At 43.2% G+C, this 19,705-nt stretch overlaps 1 protein-coding gene across 2 annotated transcripts in view; it reads right to left on the bottom strand.

Moving 5' to 3' along the window:
• The window catches only part of SMG7 (SMG7 nonsense mediated mRNA decay factor), a 60,970-nt gene extending 41,466 nt beyond the window's left edge, over nucleotides 1-19,504 (bottom strand). Inside the window, exons 1-4 of one of the 2 annotated variants that reach the window (XM_081915043.1) lie at nucleotides 19,371-19,504; nucleotides 1,714-1,745; nucleotides 884-1,001; nucleotides 319-451 (exon numbers count right to left, since the gene is read on the bottom strand). In XM_081915043.1, coding sequence (XP_081771169.1) covers nucleotides 319-451; nucleotides 884-1,001; nucleotides 1,714-1,745; nucleotides 19,371-19,399 — 312 coding nt within the window. In that variant the 5' untranslated portion in view covers nucleotides 19,400-19,504. The remainder of the gene's footprint in view (nucleotides 1-318; nucleotides 452-883; nucleotides 1,002-1,713; nucleotides 1,746-19,370) is intronic. The other variant, XM_081915044.1, reaches the window with a different exon arrangement.
• Between the last annotated feature and the right edge of the window lie 201 nt (nucleotides 19,505-19,705).

The raw sequence follows: 19,705 nt of genomic DNA, 5'->3' as shown, positions 1-19,705 counted from the left end.
GGACCAAAGGCCAGCATCCTGTTTTGCAGTAGCTAGCCAGGTGCCTATGGGAAGACTCAAGCAGCCCCTCTCCCACTGCTGTTCCTCAGCAACTGAATTTTAAGATGGATGCCTCTGAAACTGTGGGGTCACATACAACCATCATGACTAAGCACCAACTGACAGCTTGGTCAATTTCTCTATTCCCCTTTTAAGGGTGTTTAGGTTGGTAGTCTTTACCACATCTTGCGGGGGCAAGAAACATACAAAACCTATTTGGTGCCATGGAAGTTATGCCATTTCTATGCCCCATGCTCATAGTGCAATCCCTCAACTCACCTGTGTGTAGAAGCCACTAGCTGCCTCTAAGAACAGAGAGAGGTTAGCCTGAACTTCACTCCGATTTGGATTTGATCGGTTTTTTGCTTGACCCTGTAGAGTTGTGATCTGATTCTTAAAGGCATGATTCCACCTATAGGAAGAAAGAGAAGTTTAGTGTCCAGTGTGGGACACTCTGCAGGCCTCACTCTTTACAACCCTGCCTCCTATTCAATAAAACAGCTTCACATGTGAACAGTTCATCCAAATAACAATACATACTATTAGCTCAATACCATATTACACATTTGTCCCATGTTACTAGCAGCTACATGCAATATAAAAAATGAAATAAAATAATCACTGAATTATTTATGGTTTATGTCATACCACATTTCCAGTCAAACTTCACCTTTTCAAAATAATTTCCCAAGTGATACCTTGAAAGTTCTGTTAAGACCAGTTAAACTTTTTAAGCTGACACACTCAAAGATAAAAGAATATCTTCTGAATATGCCATTAATTCTGCCCAAAATTTCAGGGATCTCTTTGACAAACAGTACATGCCCAAGTTTAAGATACTTACAGATCTTGTTCCACTTTTTTGTCCAATGCATACTCCAAATCTGTTACCAGCATTTTCTGGTATAAGTCCTGCAGAGCCTGTCTGGATGTCCAGGCCTCAGCTGGACCCAGCTTTGAATCTGAGTAGTAAGAAGATCAAGGTTTTATTATGATAGCACAACAACTGCATTTCCCTTGCCATTTCCTCAAAAGAGGATTCACCCAGTTACACAACACTTTCCTTTCTACATCAGCAAAGGCTACAGCTGAAAACACCCTGTAATGCAAGATTTTGGTCTGAAACTTCTCAGGGTGAAGGAAATGTGGAAAAATTAGGTGCCAGTGTATTAATTTGCTTACTCTGAAATAATGATGGCACATTATCCTAGCTCTGAATTTCTTGAACACCATTTTGCGAGTTATGCTAGTACATCTCTTGTGTTCTGGGTGCAGAAAAGGGGGCAGATATCAAAGTTGTTAGAAGCATTGTCAGAAGTAGAGGGCACACATTAAAAGGAAAAACACAGTTTACTGATCCTAGTTCATGTATTTTACAGTCATACCTTGGGTTGCGCGTTTTCGGGTTGCGCTCTGCGGCGACCCGGAAGTAATGGAATGCGTTACTTCCGGGTTTCGCTGCTCGAGCATGCGCAGATGCTGAAAATGACATCACACGCATGCGCAGAAGCGGTGAATTGCAACCCACGCAGATGCGGGTTGCGTTCGCTTCAGGATGCAAACGGCTCTGGAACGGGTCCCATTTGCATCCAGAGGTACCACTGTACTAGCAATTGTGGAAAGCAGACCACCCAAGTTTCTGGCTGATTTGAAATGAAAAGCAAAGCTCATTACCCGTCATGTCAGCCTTCAGGACTTCTGCCTGCCTGCAAATGAAATACAAAATAATAATTGTCAGAACCAGAAAGGGCTGATGAAAGTAAAAATCCAGCACATTCACATCTTAGGTGCCCCATTTTTATGGACACAGTACAACCGATCTGAATTTCAATCTGGAAGACTCAAGGGTGTCAAAAAAGCATTTCCTATAACACATTAAGTGGGAGTAATTAGATGTTCAGCATCACATATCCAAAATTATCATTAGAAGAGGATGCATTTAACCATCTTACTGAGATACCAAACAATGGAAAAGTAGTGATTCTCTCTCTCAAAAAAAGAAAAGGAAGCCCACACTATAATATTTCCTCAAGGTCAGGTTTAGTGACTTTGACATTTACTTCTACCCTATTAAATGCCCCCTGAACACAAGATTTGTAATTCTGAAACTATATATTCAGCAAGACTCTTACCACCCCACTCCCCATGCCATCCCTCAAAAAGTATTACCATAATGCAGAACCAAGACATTGAACTCATTTCAGTTCTGTTGAGAGACTTTGCATTGGAATAAGCATATGTAAACTGCCAAAAATATAGAAAAAAATAAATTTCAAGGGTTTTTGATCCAGGTAATGGACAATGGTATTAACCTTCAAAAGCAGTGGCAGAGAAAGAAGCCTTCATCACATTGATACCTAAATCAGAAACTGAAAAGACACAACTTAAGAACTACCGTCCCATCTCCCTTCTAAATGTGGATTACAAAATTTTTGCAGATATTTTAGCAAGTAGATTCAAAAAAGTTTTAAACGAAGTGATCCATAAGGATCAGGCAGGCTTTCTCCCAGGTAGACATTTGTCTGCTAACACAAGGAACATTATTGATATTTTGGAACTTTTGCAAACAAATATTAATACAAGAGCAGTGCTAATATTTATAGATGCGCAGAAGGCCTTTGACAATATTTCATGGAAGTTCATGAAGAAAAATCTGGAAGGGATGGGGGTGGGACAGGGATTTGAAAATGGGATAGATGCGATCTATTCAGAACAAAAGGCTAAACTGATAGTTAACAATGTGGTGACGGAAGAGTTTAAAATTGAAAAAGGAACACGACAAGGCTGTCCTATTTCCCCTTTGTTATTCATTTTGGTCCTGGAGGTGCTCTTGAATATGATTAGAGGGGACCGGTTGGTTGAAGGAATTCAGGTCGGAGCGAAACAGTATAAACTTAAAGCTTTTGCAGATGACCTAGTTTTGACCTTACAAGAGCCAGAATCTAGTACGAAAAGGGCATTACAATTGATTCATGAGTTTGGTCAGGTGGCGGGATTTAAATTAAACAAACAAAAAACTAAGGTACTGGGGAAAAAACTTGACATCTTCAGAATCAGAAAGGTTTCAGAAAGAGACAGAGTTAAAAGTGGTTAAAAAAGTAAAATACCTAGGGGTAAACATAACAGCCAAGAATCTGAGTTTATTTAAAGATAACTATGAAAAGTGTTGGTCAGAAATTAAAAGGGATTTAGAAAGTTGGTCAAGATTGAAACTTTCCTTGTTGGGCCGAATTGCTGTTATAAAGATGAATGTATTGCCAAAGATGCTGTTTTTGTTTCAGACTTTACAGATTGTGGATAAAATGGAGTGTTTCGGGAGGTGGCAAAGAGATATCTCCAAATTTGTCTGGCAGGGCAAAAAGCCCAGAATCAAGTTTAAAATATTAACTGATGCAAAAGAAAGAGGGGGGTTTGCCCTGCCAGACTTAAGGTTGTATTATGAATCAGCAGCTTTCTGCTGGTTGAAAGATTGGCTGCTTCTTGAAAACACTGATGTTTTAGATTTGGAAGGATTTAATAACGCTTTCGGATGGCATGCATATCTGTGGTATGACAAGGTTAAAATTCATAAGACTTTCAAGAACCATATTGTTAGGAAAGCAGTGTTTAATGTCTGGACAAAATATAAAGACCCCAAGGTGGTTATCACCTATGGAAGCTAAGGCTCTGAAAAGACCCAATATAGAGGCCAAATGGCCGAAGTATTGGGAAATACTAGAAAAAGATGGAGATAATTGGAGGCTGCAGAGTTTGGAGAAAATAAAAGACAAAGTGCAAGATTGGCTACATTATGCTCAGATTAAAGAGGTTTTTAAATTGGATAAAAAGATAGGATTCCAGATGGAAAAATCGAAGTTGGAAACAGAACTGTTAGAACCTAAGACTAAGGTACTTTCAAGAATGTACAACTTGCTGTTAAAATGGAATACACAGGATGAAACAGTTAAATCAGCTATGATAAAATGGTCACAGGATATTGGGTACAATATTATGTTTGCTGACTGGGAAAGGTTATGGACCACCGGTATGAAGTTCACGGCATGCAATGCCTTGAAAGAGAACATTATGAAAATGATATATAGGTGGTACATGACCCCAGTCAAGCTTGCAAAAATATATCACCTGTCTGATAATAAGTGTTGGAAATGTAAGGGAACTGAAGGAACGTTCTTTCACCTCTGGTGGACTTGCCCTGGGGTTAAGGCTTTCTGGGAAATGATATATAATGAGCTGAAAAAGGTATTTAAGTATACCTTCCCTAAGAAACCAGAGGCCTTTCTTTTGGGCATTGTTGGCCAGAGGGTGTTAAAGAAGGACCGAACATTTTTTATGTATGCAACAACAGCAGCAAGGATACTTGTCGCCAAATATTGGAAAACCCAAGATTTACCCACGCTGGAAGAATGGCAGATGCAACTGATGGACTATATGGAACTAGCAGAAATGACCGTCAGAATCTGAGACCTGGGATAGGAAGCAGTGGAAGAGGATTGGAAGAAATTTAAGGACTATTTACAAAAACATTGCAAATTGTATGAGTGCTAAGAAGGATGCGAGACTGAAAATATCATGGCACCATTAAGCTAGTTGAAAGAATATGAGAATGAGTGAATTTTAAGAGAAAGATAAATTTTGAATAAATATCATGCCTAAATCAGGGAATTAAGACTTAGATAAAAGTATTCAAAGTTAGGGACACAATATTGGGAATTTATAGAATAAGAATTGAAACAAGGTGATAAATTGCTGGTTAAAATTGTATAAATTTGGAACGCAGGAGCGAGAGATGTGAGGAAGTCCAAAAAATGAAGAAAATATGGTTACTAAAAGATGTTAATTCTATTTTCTTTTTTCTTGTTTTGTTTTCTGTTTTTTCTGTTATCTTTTCTACTGTATGAATAAAATCTTTAATAAAAAACAAAAAGAAAAAACAAAAGCAGTGGCAGAGAAAGGGGGATGGGCCGGGTGCCATCCTGAGGGGGGTGACAGCTGAACGCAACCGCTCCCTGAAAGAAAACAGCGGCTTTGGGCAAACAACGCTGGCACGCTCCTTCTGCCCCCGCTGCTGGTTGCCCTGGCGGGAAAGGAGAAGCGGGGCAGGGTGGGGGTGGGGGCTGAGGGTGGGGAGAGGTCAGCGCGAGCCGGAACCTCCAGGACACTGACCCTGGAGCCCTGCCTCTGCCTCCTCCTCAGGGAGCCCGGCTGTGCGCATGCCACCTTGAACCGGGAAAGCATTCAGCAGATTCCCTGGTTTTCCAGGAGTGGAAATGGCGGGGTGGGGAGAAGCCTCAAGGGGTCCATTACCCCCATGGTGGATTCAGCTATAACTGTTTACATTGTGTTACTTTGGTATTTCATAACATTTATCTTATTGTAACTAGTATTTAAGACGGTTCTGCAATAAAACTTTGAAACGCGTTCTTCCGGTGAAGAAAATTCATTTCTACACAAGATCCAGATGAGGGATTCCTCTGAACTCCAACAATCGGATATCTTGGAATCCATACAGAGGCACAAACCTTGAGCTTATCATCCCATTTCTTAGTGTTTAAACAACTTTCTTTCTTTCTTTCTTTTCAAAAATGCCCCTTAAACAAATGGTGCATTTCAAAACGAAGCTTCTCTCTCACCCGCCACTCCCCCCCCCGTGTCTTTCACCTTCATTTCCTTCTAGCACAAGCCTCTCTAGGCATTTCATAGAATCATAGAGTTGGAAGAGACCACAAGGGCCATCGAGTCCAACTCCCTGCCAAGCAGGAAACACCATCAGAGCATTCCTGACATATGGTTGTCAAGCCTCTGCTTAAAGACCTCCAAAGAAGGAGACTCCACGTTTTTGCTTGAGCGGCACTGGCCTGACCTAGCTTGGCCAATGGTTTTTCCCTTCACCCACCCATGCGCACACACTCTCAAGGGCTGACAGAAATGGCGCGCTTACCTTAGCCCCCCACCCCCCACTCACGAGAGAAATAATAATTGTCAACATGGGTTTTTGCCAAAAATGTGGGTCATAATCATAGCAACATATAGTCCGGTCCCCCACAAGGTCTGAGGGACACTGGAACAGCCCTCTGCTGAAAGAGTTTGCTGACTCCTGGTCTAATTAGTAGTTTCAATGTCCTACAGCAACAAGCGGTTGTGTAACATGCAAACATGATTTGATGCAGAAGTCCAACTAGTGGAAAGGAGTTTCAAACTAGTAGAGAACTATGCATAACTTTTAGTTATTGACACTACTATTTAACCATATTTTGAGACAATATTTCACAACACTTTTATGGGTAAATTTAAAGCCTTAAGAGAAATTATCAGGCAGACTTCAAATGAAGGTGATCTACAGTCTCATTTCTATCAAGAAATGATGCACTGTCAAGTAGTTAATTATCTGGTTCTACTAAATATAACAGAACTGGTCTAGTCTTATCTTACCAAGTACTGTGTTAACTACCTGCTTATTGTCTGTCCTGAATCTTGGACAGATTCTAGTATTATGAGGAAGAAAACTACTAACCATCCACTTTTGCCACACCATGCAATTTGCAGTTTCTATCTGAATTCTAGAGCCAGAGGAAACCAAATATCGGTAGCTTCAGTTTTATTCAACTGATTTATAAACCATCATCACTCTTCAGGATTATGCAGCTATACTGTAGTACCTTAGAAAAAAACCTAATGAACTTACAATGTGACCCTCCCTTCTAAAACACTAATGCTACAACTCAGGATGTTGAAAAACCTGCATTTTCTAAGACTCTCAGAAAATATATCAGATAAAATATGTTCTAGAGTTTTTGTCATTTGAAGAAGAGAAGCGTTTGGATTTGATACCCCACTTTATCACTACCCGAAGGAGTCTCAAAGCGGCTCACATTCTCCTTTCCCTTCCTCCCCCACAACAAACACTCTGTGAGGTGAGTGGGGCTGAGAGACCTCAAAGAAGTGTGACTGGCCCAGGGTCACCCAGCAGCTGCAGGTGGAGGAGCGGAGACGCGAACCCAGTTCACCAGATTACGAGACTACCACTCTTAACCACTACACCGCAATGGCTCTCATCCTCATCCCATCTTCTCTTTGTCCTGTGTTTAGAGAAAACATTATGTTGTAAATAAAAAGTGCAGTTATGTTTTAACCAATGTATAAAATCAAAGATTTCAGATACATTTGAGTTATTCTGGTAAGGTCTAAATATTGCTTTGGTTCATCAAATGCAATCTATATTTTACATATAGCTTTTGCAAAGGCGGTTTCAAAACAAACAGACTGCCATGCCATGCTGTTTGCATACTTTCCCCTAAAAATAGTCATAACCTTGACGCTCTAACACCTGCTGTCAAGGCTCCTGTCTCAGGGCCTGCTTCCTGGCAGCTGGTACTTTCACCCCCAACATATGCACCTTTCAATTCCTGCTCTTCCCTTTAGCAGTTTCTCCCACATTAAAATTACTTTAACTGACAAGATCTCACAATTGTCCAATGGAGAATCTGTGTGAGATGATCATTTAGAATAGTAGATGCAAGACTAAAAAGGGCTCCCTACAGTCACTCGTCTAGTTCAAGAAAACCAACAGCTCCTTAGGGGTCAAAGGGAGTAAGTCCTCAATGATCCATGCTTTGCAAAGGTTCTATGCTTCTTCATAATGCACAAATAAACTAAACTGGCATGCCAAATGGGTAGGAGAGAGCCAGTGTGGTGTAGTGGTTAAGAGTGCTGGATTTGTAATTTGGGGAACCGGGTTCGCGTCTCCGCTCCTCCACCTGCAGCTGCTGGGTGACCTTGGGCTAGTCACACTTCTCTGAAGTCTCTCAGCCTCACTCACCTCACAGAATGTTTGTGGTGGGGGAGGAAGGGAAAGGAGAATGTGAGCCGCTTTGAGACTCCTTAAAGGGAGTGAAAGGCGGGGTATCAAATCCAAACTCTTCTTCTTCTTCTTGGAAGGCTTAACTTTGCAAGCAATGCATCAACACCTGTCCAGAATGTGGGACACTCTGGATGCAGAAGGTCCCAGCCTCAATTTCTGAGACAGCTTGTTTTTGGGTTTGTTTGTTTTTTTTAAAAAAAGAGACTAGGCAGATGGTGATGGAAAAACGTCTACATATGACTCTGGAAAACCACTGCCAGTCAGAGTAGGCAATACTGAGATAGAGAGACAAGCAGTCTGATCTAGTTTATAACAGTTTCCAGTGTTGCAATGAGTTTGCAGGCAACTAGGGGTCCCTGTAGTAAATAGGTTTGCCCTTCACGCTACAATGCTAGGCATTCTGCTAGTTTGAAATAAAAGATGGCTCCCAGTGGAAGCAACCCTGCTTTGTGAATGGTCCCCACTAAGATCAGCCATTTTACAAAGTATGACCAAAGTAAAAGTTTGAAATAAACAATGAATACAGCTAAAGAGCTTACATGTAGAACATCACATTTAAATAACCTGACCGTATGAACCAGCCTATTTGCTCTGAGCACTACCACAACAGTACCACACCTGCCTAGGCTGACATGCTAACACAAACAATATTGTTTGACTTGGCCGTTTTCTCACCATTTCATATTATGTTTGTAAAACAGCTCTGGAAACTGTCATTAAAGTGCACAATATATATTTATTAATTTAGATAAACAAGCACACACATTCATCGATGGATTGGTGCACACGTTAAGAACATTTACACATGATAATGTGAAAAAGCAAATTATTTGACCTGTATTTTAAGATATTGTTAATAGTGCTGGTATTGTAAATTTGTTATATTGTGTTTTTCTGCTGAGTACGCTGTCTTGAGTAAGCTATGCCTAAAAAGATAGCTTGTAAGTCATTTTATATATGTGTCATACCAATGGCTGTTATGCCTCAGATTTCAAACACTAGAGATGCTGGAGGAGAGAGGAAGAGAATGTGATTGCACTCTTATGTTCTCCCCTACCCACACAGTGAGATCTTGCCAATGAGTTGCCTTCACAAGCAAGAAAGAACATCCTGCATGAGAGAACAGAAGCTACAATGAGAAAATTTCTTCAAAGATGAAAGAAATACAGTGGTACCTTGGTTGGTGAACTTAATTCATTCCGGAATTCTGTTCGACTCCTGGAATGGTTTGAAAACCAAGGTGCGGCTTCCGATTGGCTGCAGGAGCTTCCTGCACTCAATCAGAAGCTGCATAAGCCACGTCGGATGTTTGGCTTCCAAAAAAGTTCACAAACCAGAACAATCACTTCCGTGTTTGTGGCGTTTGGGAGTCAATTTGTTCAACAATTAAGCCGTTCAACAACCAAGGTACCACTATATATTTGAAGAAACATGAAGGAAGCTAAAGAAATGTGAGGAAACAGTATCTTCAGAAAAGCTGATACAAGTTTTACTGCAGAAAGCATATCTTCAAAAAGTTACCTATCTATAAGACAGATCTGTTTATCTTTTATGGTTACATTGGTTCAAATGTTTGAAGACTACAGAAATACATTTAGGACCAATATAAAGTTTGCAGGCAAACCAATCCCACTGACTTTGCTGTGCTCTAAACCACTGAGTCTCTTGGACTTGCCGATCGGAAGGTAAGTGGTTTGAATCCATGCGATGGGGTGATTTCCCATTGCTCTGTCCCAGCTCCTGCCAACCTAGCAGTTCAAAAGCCTACCAGTGCAAATAAATAGGTACCACTGCGGTAGGAAGGCAAACAGTGTTTCCGTGCTTAACTGTCCAGGGGTCCTTTACCTACCTACGCTCACAAAGTGGCATAGCATGACAATGTGAGGGGGGGGCGATGGCTCCAAGTGCTGAATTCTGGTGGGGCACAAAGCAGTGCCCCCATGACAGGCTCCCTTGCTGAGGCAGCATGGCTGCCATCTTCCAGAGCCATGGGAAGGTGAGCTACACCCAGGTCAGGCCTTCAGGGTTGTGGGGGTGCATCCTCCTCCTTGTGGCCAGCAAAGGGATGCCCAGTGGGGTGATGTCCTTGGATGAGCCGCACGCCTCATGGCAGGAGCATGGAAAGGACAGCTCTCTGCTTGGCCCTGGACCTGCTGGTGCCCACCCTCATGCTGCAAGTCAAGGAGAGGCAGACAAGGAAGGGCTACACATGGTGCCTCAACCTGCTCTCTGCCGCCCTCCTCCTAGACTGGTAGCAGCTGCGGCTCTGGCACTGCTGGGGCGCCACCAAGCCCACCAAAGAGCGCCAGACATCACTCCTACTGGGAGCTTGCACACGGAAACTGGTTGACGACCACCGTGAGGAGGGGCTGGCAGAGGGATACAGAGAATGAAGTGCACCTTCTGCGTCCCACGCAACATCCACAATGAGGTTAGGTGGCACAATTACTGCCTTGCCCCAGGCGCTGGCAACACATGTAATGCCACTGAACTCACATATTACACTTCTTTACACAAGCACCTACTCATGAAAGATTGAGACTGCTTCCACAGCAAAATGTAGGCTACAGTCCACTCCCCTTTGTCTGGAAGAATAGGCTGAAATTAGTAGAAGTGTCCCTCTGCTCACAGGAGCTCCCCATCTCACCTGCTTAATGGGGTGTTCGGGGACTGAGGCAGCCCAGGAGCTGATCATGGTGCCAGCTCTAGGCCTGCATGCCACTCCGGCTGGTATGAGTGATGATACTCTGGATGCGGCATTGGTTCTGCTGCTGCTGCTGCGCCTCACTGTTTAGATGGGCGCTGTTTTGTCCTGCTCACCTTTTACCTGCCCTCATCCCAAGACTGGCCTTACCTTTGTAACTGTAAAAACTACTCTGAAAATTTATTATTTCAAAAATGAAACCTTCATCTGGTTGTAAATATTAAGATTATACCAGCAAGAATGAGTCTTTCTGTAAAAAAAAATGATTTAAAACGGGTCTTACTGACTAGTGATTTAAGTTATGATCTAAATCAATTTGATTTAAATCAAATCCACCCTGATACACAGTCTGCAAGAATCAGCACATGGTCAACAGCACAAAAGCACACAATGCAAATCTTCATCCTGAAAAGTGCCATGTATGAAGAGAACTGAAGTCTGATCTATGCATTCAGCAGTGAATACAGGTCTGGGTCCATGGGGTCACGAAGAGTCGGACACGACTAAATGACTAAACAACAACAACGGGTCTGGGAATCACAGCTAGAATTTTGCAACTAGTAAGCGGGAGGCTGGCAGGCATGATTTCCAGGGGAGGAGAACTGGGCAGGAATAGGTGCCTCTTCTCCCACAGTCCTTTCAGCAGCCACTTTACCCCCAGTCATGCCTGGAGATAGGGGCTTAAGTGCACAGCCCTGCATGTCACTGCCCTGCAGTCCACCGTGGATCCTTCAGTTTTCCGCATGAAAGTGGCTTCCTACAGACCTATGTTTATTACAATCGAACCTCCATTTACATGACCCTCTGCTTACGTAAACTTCGGGATGTACATGCGGCAAACCCGGAAGTATTTTACAGGGTTTCGCCACATGCACATCACAGAAGCAGTCCTCAAGTTATGGAAACCTCAGGATCCGACCGGACCTCCGGAACAGATCCCGTCCGCAACCGGAAGTACCACTGTACTACTGCATGGCCACAACGTAAACACAAGCAAATAGCTCTCAGCCACTGGTTATGGCTAACACCACAATTTGCACAGGGGACATTCAAAGACTAGAAAACACACAATCAAAAATCTTTCATGTAACAGACACACAACTAGATGTTTAGTACAATTATGCATGCAAAGCACACTTAATTTTCCAGTTTCCCTTAATTAGTGAGGCTGAATACATAGTGTATGAATTCTGACAATACGAGTCCCAGTGAAGAAAAGGGAACCCGTACGAGTGCAAGAACTCTTGTAATTTCATGGGCAGACTGAAATAGGGGAGGTAGGTGAAGCACAAATCTGCATGGAAGCTTTTTCTGAAGTACTAGAAGAGGAGAATAAGAAGCAGATAATTTCTTTGCCAGAAGAAATGTTTTATGCTACCATTGCTGGCAACATTTTAAAATCAACACTCCAATACTTGAATTTCTAGTAGAAGGTATATGATTCTGGTACTATGGTCATTCGATCAATGCCGTACTTTCCACCATTATCTAATTTATGCTTCCAACCTAAAGTAAGCCAATGATCAATCAAGTTGGTAAGATGTAATAAAAGACAAAAAAATGTATGTACCTAATCTACAACCACAATACCCTTTCTCAAAGAATAGTGTGCTTTTTGATATTTTAAAAATTCGTATTCTCGGGTAAAATCTTATCAAGGAAAATACTGCACAACCACCTTTTGAAGACCACTGGGATAGCAGCAGGACTCCGCCACAGAACTTCCACAATCTGCAGCAGTCCCCTATTAATTAGAACTACCTTCCTATACCAAATGCCTGGGGATAGCCAACATGCTATGAGGCCTTCAATTCACAGCGTACCTTTTCTAAAGCTTCAGGACTCTTTGACTACTGGTCTTGAACTCAGGAAGAGACAAAACTGGCAGAAAGCCATCTCTGTCAGATCTACAGCAATCAATCTATGGAAGCTACAAGACACCCCCATTTTTCTCATCTCCCTGAAACAGTCCCATAAAGCATGCACTGGCAAAGAAAGCCAAAAAAGTAATTTGTTGGGATGGGACTATGTAGATAGATCCTCGAGTTCTCAAAAGGGTGCACTTTGTGAAACTCCCTCTGATAATTACTCTGCAACAATGGTTACCACCAAAGTCAGACTGCATCCAAGCTGTAGCAGGAGACTGTAAAACAGACTGTAGTTATAAGGTGTTAATGTAGTCCAAGAATCCAGACTGTTACCATGTATATCATATAACTTAGAACAAGAGGTGTTTCCGCAGAGTGCCCTTCAAATGTTGTTGAACTCCAGCTCCCAAGAGTCTAAGCCAGCATGGCCAATGGACAGGGGTGATGAGAATTGTAGTCCAATGGCACACAAAGAACATCATGTTGGCTACTCCTGATTTAGAAAGTAGCATGCCTGGCTATCTGGATCAAGGAAAAAGATTTGCTAGGTATGTCAAAACTGGCACAACTAAGCAAATACTACCATTGCTGTTATTCTCCAGCTTTCTTTGACAACAGAACTTAATATGAATAAGAATGCAAAAACACAGAGGGCCAGAAGTCTAAAAAAGCGGGAGAGGAAAGAAATGATGAGTAGTTGCAGCTCTCAGGGAAGGTGACGATCGGGCATTACCAAAAGAGATCTGAAAAAAAACAGAAGGAAAAAACACTGGTTTTCAAACTCTATTCAGTGAACCCCAAGGTGAAGCTTATCAGGGATTCTTCTCACTTAATAGCAGTAACAGAAGTCCAACTTCCCCAAAAGACAGCTTGTCAAACAGCAAGTGTTCCAGATGCACTGGACCAAGATGAGGCTCATGTTCTGTATGAAATGACTAACCCAAGAGCATGTCTCAGAATAATCTTCTACCCCACACAGGTTATTTGGAAGACAAATCAATGAGAAAGAGTTCCCTAAGAGGAGAAAGTTTAAAACCGTCACAGAGCAAGGTAAGGACAAAACACTATTCAATTAACTCATACGTCTTTACTTGATTTTTAAAAACTGAATTTGTGCAAAGACTAAAGCAGAGGTTGGGAACCTGTGGCCCTGCAGACACGACTCCAACTCCATTAAGCCCAGATAATAGTCAGGGAATCTACAGTATTTATCCAAGATTTATCTAATTATAATACCAATCTCGATATTCATCAAGCCTTCCAACACAATACTGAAAGACAAACAGATTTCCAACCCCAGGGCTATGGCAACATTGACTTCCGGGTAACATAGGTTGGTACAGTTTGAAACCTATGTCAAACTTGAAATTTTGACCCCATGAATTCAAGCACATCATCAATAGCATATATTAATGTTTTAAAAAATTTACTCTTTCTCCCCAAAATATAATTTCTTTTACAGTTTATTTTTATTTTCAACAAAAGTAACAAAAACAAAAACAAACAACAATGAAAGAAAGAAAAGTATATACAAAAACATTATCAAATCCATAAAATGGGATTCTCCGAATCCTTGCCTTCCCTCCCCCCTGCCCCTAGTTCCATAAATTTTCTTTTCAATTTCTTTTACAGTTTAAACAAAGTCCTATTTTGTGTTTTAATCTAATCTGATCTGTTTTATAGGCCAAACATCTCAGTAGGAACAAGCCCTGTACAGACTGATAAGTTCATAAACACTACTTCAGAGTTGAACTAGGGCTTAGAGGAGGAGAATAGTGCAAAGTTAAAGTCACAGAAAATTATTTTTTCTTCCTTCTGTACAATTTACTCCCCCCCCCCACTGCCCACAACTCTATAGGAAAATAAAAGCTAAAATACTGTGCAGAAAACATGTTGGAAACAGAAGACATTTTGTAAAACAACCCAGATCGATGTTCCCCATTTCTGGCTCTTGATTTTCCCTAGATTAGGAGGTCAATAATTGAAACAGCTTAGTTCTTGAACGTTTTGGCTCCTGAACGCCACAAACCCAGAAGTGACCGTTTTGGTTTACAAAGTATTTTTGGGAGCCGAATGTCTGATGGGGCTTCCCGCAGCCAATCATAAGTCTTGATTCGGTTTCTGAACGTTTTGGGAGTTGAACAGACTTGCGGAACGGATTCCGTTCAATTTCCAAGGTACGACTGTACTGGCAGATTTACATGTGCAAAGTTAAGTCACCTTGAGGTGAAAACAGAGAGTGTAAGATCAAAATGGCTTTGATTCACAAGGTATAGCAATTTCACATCAATGGGGAGTTGGTACAATTTGGAATAAGGCTATTAATGAAGACTTTGAAAAATGTTAAAAAATCAACTGTAATACAGTTTCAATTTCATTCACTAGACTTCAAATACAGCAGATACTACTTGACATTATGAATTAATACTGGATTTCACTTTGAAACAGGCTCAAAGACAACCCCACATTGATAATGAATGTAGTGGTAAACTGAAATTTCCAATTCTGCTCAACAGGTGAACATGAGAAGCAAACAAGGTTTTCAAAGACATTTTTTTGCCGCCCCCCTGAACCCTTATGATGCATAATTGACAGGACTAAAGACACATTAGCCAGATAAGGATTCTTCTCATTCCTTGGAAACAAATATATTTTGGATTTCATAGGAAACTGGTTTAGTTTATGTTGTGAATGTCCACAGGGCCTGAAGGAATGTTGGGCTTCTTTTTAAAAATACAGTGCAATCCTATGCAAGTTAACTAAGAAGTAAATCCTCTACAGTATGTTCAATGGGGCTTACTTCTTCATTCCCTTCTCATTACTTCTGCTTTGCCTCTTACAACTACCACAAATGATTTCACATAGTTCTCTACTTCACTTTTCATTGTAGCATGTGCAATCACGTTTGCCCTACAACTTTACCACTATGACTAATAGGGGCTAACTACTATTGGAATGGCACCAATCACTGCAGAAGCCATACTTCTCCAATTGTACCCATTTCTTAGCAGATCTTTATTGTGGACATATCCAGCAGTGGCTAGTTCTGTTTCCAGCTGACTTTGCACATAGCAGCAGAGGTGATTTAAAGGGCCTAGAATATTTGTCCTGTCCCAATTCATCTTCTTCTCATTCTTCCCCCAAGAAAGGAATATTAGTCCATTATTTTTTGAAAACACAAACAAAACCAGATGTTTTGGAACTGCTATAAAGGACTTATGAAGTACAATCCAAACAGAATTGTTACCACAGAATCTAAATATGTAACCTCTCTAGGTATATAAGCAGATGCAACATAAACACACAAGGTATCTAGAGCAAAGAAAGCATTTTCAGCACTTTATGGAGAGCCTGTTGTCCATAACACATATGCTGAGCTACCATTGATGACTGTTCAGAAGCTTCAGCAGATATAGAACTCTGCAGCCCATTTTCTGACAAAGCAAGTGTCAAGAGCAAAATTGCCACCTTCAGGTTATAAAACTATGCACTGTCAGGGCCATAAGGGCATCCAGAAAGGAACTGTCAGTGGATTCCCTGCAGTTACTTCAAATATTTATAGGCTGCTTTTTCAACATTTTTCACTAAGTGGCTTACAAAGGAAAGATAAAACCATAAATAATGCAATATGGCATTTAACAAAACACATGAAGTCCAGAATAAAGTGTATTACATCCATCAAACATGGAAATTTGAAAAGTAGGGGTCCTGTTGGACAAGGTCTCTCCCCCTCAAAAGCAAGTGCAGATTCTGCAGCAGATGGACTGATACTAACCCAGACTACAGGCAGGGGAACCTTTGGACTCCAAATGTTGTTGAACTACAACTCCCATCATCCCTGACGCTATGCTTGCTGGGTCTGAAGGAAGCTGTAGTTCAGTCACATCTGGAGGACCAAAATCCATATCTGGACTACAGCAATCTGCTTCTCACCAGCATTATCTCTGATTTGCCTGAATTCAGTTTATTGGCTCAATAATTTTTTTCTGAACCCAGCTGCAAAACCTGGTTAAAAAGAGAAATGTTAGCTCCTGGATACTTACTTAATAAGATACAGAACTGGGCACCAGTGTACTGATGACACCCAAAGGTGATACTCCAAAAGTCTGGAGGAACTTGCACAATGATTTCATACAGATGTTAAACAGCAGTAAAACCCTGAGCCCTGTGAAATGCAACACAGCAGTTGTCATGGGGCTAAAAGCCTCTCCAATGGTCTCCCTCTTGGTACATTCAAACTACAAGGAATGAAACCACTGAAGAGCATACCTCAAAATGCTCTAACAGGTGCTGGAGACTGACAAGGTCCACAGTATCAAAAGCTGCAAAGAGCTCCAAGAAGGTCAGCAAGGACAGTGCTTCCCATGCTGATCTCCAGGCACAGATCTACCACGGCCACTTCTGAAGGCAGACTGAAAAGGTATCAAGGAAGAATGCAGCATCTCTCTGCTATCATCTGTTCCAACAACTTCCCTGAGGAGGGAAGGGCGGACACAGGTCTGTATCTGGCTAGGTCTTCCTTATTCAGAGATACTTCTTTTGGGAGAAAGCAGATGACAGCTTCTTTTACAACAGAAAGAGCAAAAAGGAGCATCCTGCTGTATCCTGAAGGCTCACTAAGGACACCTGCGCAATTCAGATAACCATATCTCAGCTTTCTTTGCCTGTTTTTTCTGAAGGTAAAAAAAATCATTTAGAGCTCTCATTTCTGTGCTTCTGTGCTATAAACAAGGAAGGAAGCACACTTTTGTTTGTGACAATCTTCACTGCTAGGACAAGACACCAGGATGTGTCAATCTAATGTGTTATCATGCAGAGCAACCGTATGACCTACATATATTATAATAGATGAAAAGCATTTAGCAATGGTCACATTCTAAAACCATCTAGACTAATATAAAGTTGATCAAGATGGTAGAAGGATGTATTCTTTGAAGCATAACTGACTGAAAACCTTGAGGGGACGCATTCTCTTTGTCCATGGTTATGTTCTGCAACTTCATGATTTAAAGTAGAGTATACACACCTTACAGCAACAAATGCCTCCTGGATTATCTCTACTCTCTAATCTGCTCCCTAATCTAGGTAAAGGTAAAGGTACCCCTGCCCGTACGGGCCAGTCTTGACAGACTCTGGGGTTGTGCGCCCATCTCACTTAAGAGGCCAGGGGCCAGCGCTGTCCGAAGACACTTCCGGGTCACGTGGCCAGCGTGACATTGCTGCTCTGGCAAGCCAGAGCTGCACACGGAAACGCCGTTTACCTTCCCGCTGGTAAGCGGTCCCTATTTATCTACTTGCACCCGAGGGTGCTTTCGAACTGCTAGGTTGGCAGGCGCTGGGACCGAGCAGCGGGAGCGCACCCCGCCGCAGGGATTCGAACCGCCGACCTTTTGATCGGCAAGTCCTAGGCGCTGAGGCTTTAACCCACAGCGCCACCTGTGTCCCCAGCTCCCTAATCTACTCTCCCCACAACTGCTAAAATGTTTACAGTGGTACAAATGTTTACAGGGGGTTAAGAACTTAATTCGTTCTGGAGGTCCGTTCTTAACCTTAATTCGTTCTGGAGGTCCGTTCTTAACCTGTTCTTAACCTGAAGCACCACTTTAGCTAATGGGGGCCTCCCACTGCCACTGCATTCTCTGTTCTCATCCTGAAGCAAAGTTCTAAACCCGAGGTACTATTTCTGGGTTAGTGGAGTCTGTAACCTGAAGCGTCTGTAACCCGAGGTACCACTGTACTACTACAAGCTTACAAGAAGAGGTTTTGAGGCTACCAGCAGACAGACTGCTGTTCATTTTGCTATAGCATCTTACACAGAGGAGCTCTAGATGCTAACCTATTGCAGTTACAGGCTTCGCTTTACACATGAAGTCAAATGCTGGTGCCAAAAGAAGCAGGACTGTTTAGCATGAATGGGGCACACCTATCCAATACTGCAGAACTCATGCAGAAAGGCAAGAGAGCTATGGCAGCAAAGTTGTCATGCTCAGCTTCTTATCTGCCACTACACAGCAGCTTTAAGTGATCAAGGGTCCCTCACTTCACTTCCTTAGCAGCCTATTCCTCTCAACCATGCAGTCTTCTCATTTGCTCATCCAACCATCACCTCTCCCATCAGCCATGAAACATCACCACCCTCCTGCACATTCTCATTTCTCACCAAATCTCCCTTCTCAGAAAGAGCACTAGAGCAGTTCCTCCACCATAATACAGCAGCCTAATTCCACACCCTTTCCTTTGACGCCTTACCATTTTTAATTGCTCCTAATATATATACCCCACTTCCCACCCCCAAAACTGCTCTTCCATGCAGAATGCCTTGGCATGTCTCTGGAGGCGAGTGAAGCTGGTGCGAGCACATCAGTGTGGCTGGCAGGACAGGGAGGCAGATGGTAAGGAGCCCACCTCCCACTTCTCACCTTTTCCTAACCGAATCTTCGTTTCGGGAGGGCATTGTGGAAAAATCCCAAGCAGATGCCGTTAACGTCGTGTGTGTGTGTGTGTGATCATGTTCACCTTGTATACAGACCCATTACCTAGGCAGGCAAGACCATTTCCTTTCCTTTCTTTTTCAAACCTGCATGCCCTTTTGTTGCATGGGCACCTGGCCGCCGAGACTGGCCAAAGGCGGGATGGCACAATGTGGGGAAAGCTCCTCGGCCAGAGGCCATGTTCTTCCGCCCCCTCCTTCGAAAGGGCTCCTGTGTGGCACAGCATCCCCGGCACCTGCCCGCCGGCCTCCCCGGGCCTCTGCACGGGCGGGGGGAGCGCGCCTGCGGAAAGATGCGGAGGCACCGCGCCCGCCCTTCCCAAGAGGTGCCAGCAGCGTGGCCCCTCACGAAGGCCCGGAGCTGCCCCCTCGCCCCCTGCCCGCCCCCGGCGTCACCGCCGCCCTCCTCACCGGAGATACTGAGCGCAAAGCAAGCTCATCCTCCGCCGCTCGCCCGTTCACGCCGGCCCTGCCTTGGGTCTCACAGCTCGGGCCCGCCTGCCGCCCGGGAGCCGCCGCAGCCCGCGCTGCCGCTGCCGCCGCCTCCGGCCGCCGCCATCTTCCCGCGTCGGGCCCAGGCTCTTCCTGGAGGGGGAGGGGGCGAGGGGAGGGGAAACGGCGCCGCTCTCCGCCTCCCGCCCGGGAGGGAACTCTCGCGAGACCCGCTCCAGACGCCCGCAAACGCCTCGCCCGCCCGCCCGCCCGCGCCTCGGGGCGGCCCAGCAGACAGGCGCTGCCAGGAGGGC

Source organism: Podarcis melisellensis (assembly GCF_964234715.1).
Source record: "Podarcis melisellensis genome assembly, chromosome: 6".
NCBI lineage: Eukaryota > Metazoa > Chordata > Lepidosauria > Squamata > Lacertidae > Podarcis > Podarcis melisellensis.
Note: the sequence above shows the minus strand (reverse complement) of the source record. Positions and strands in the feature narration are given on the sequence as shown.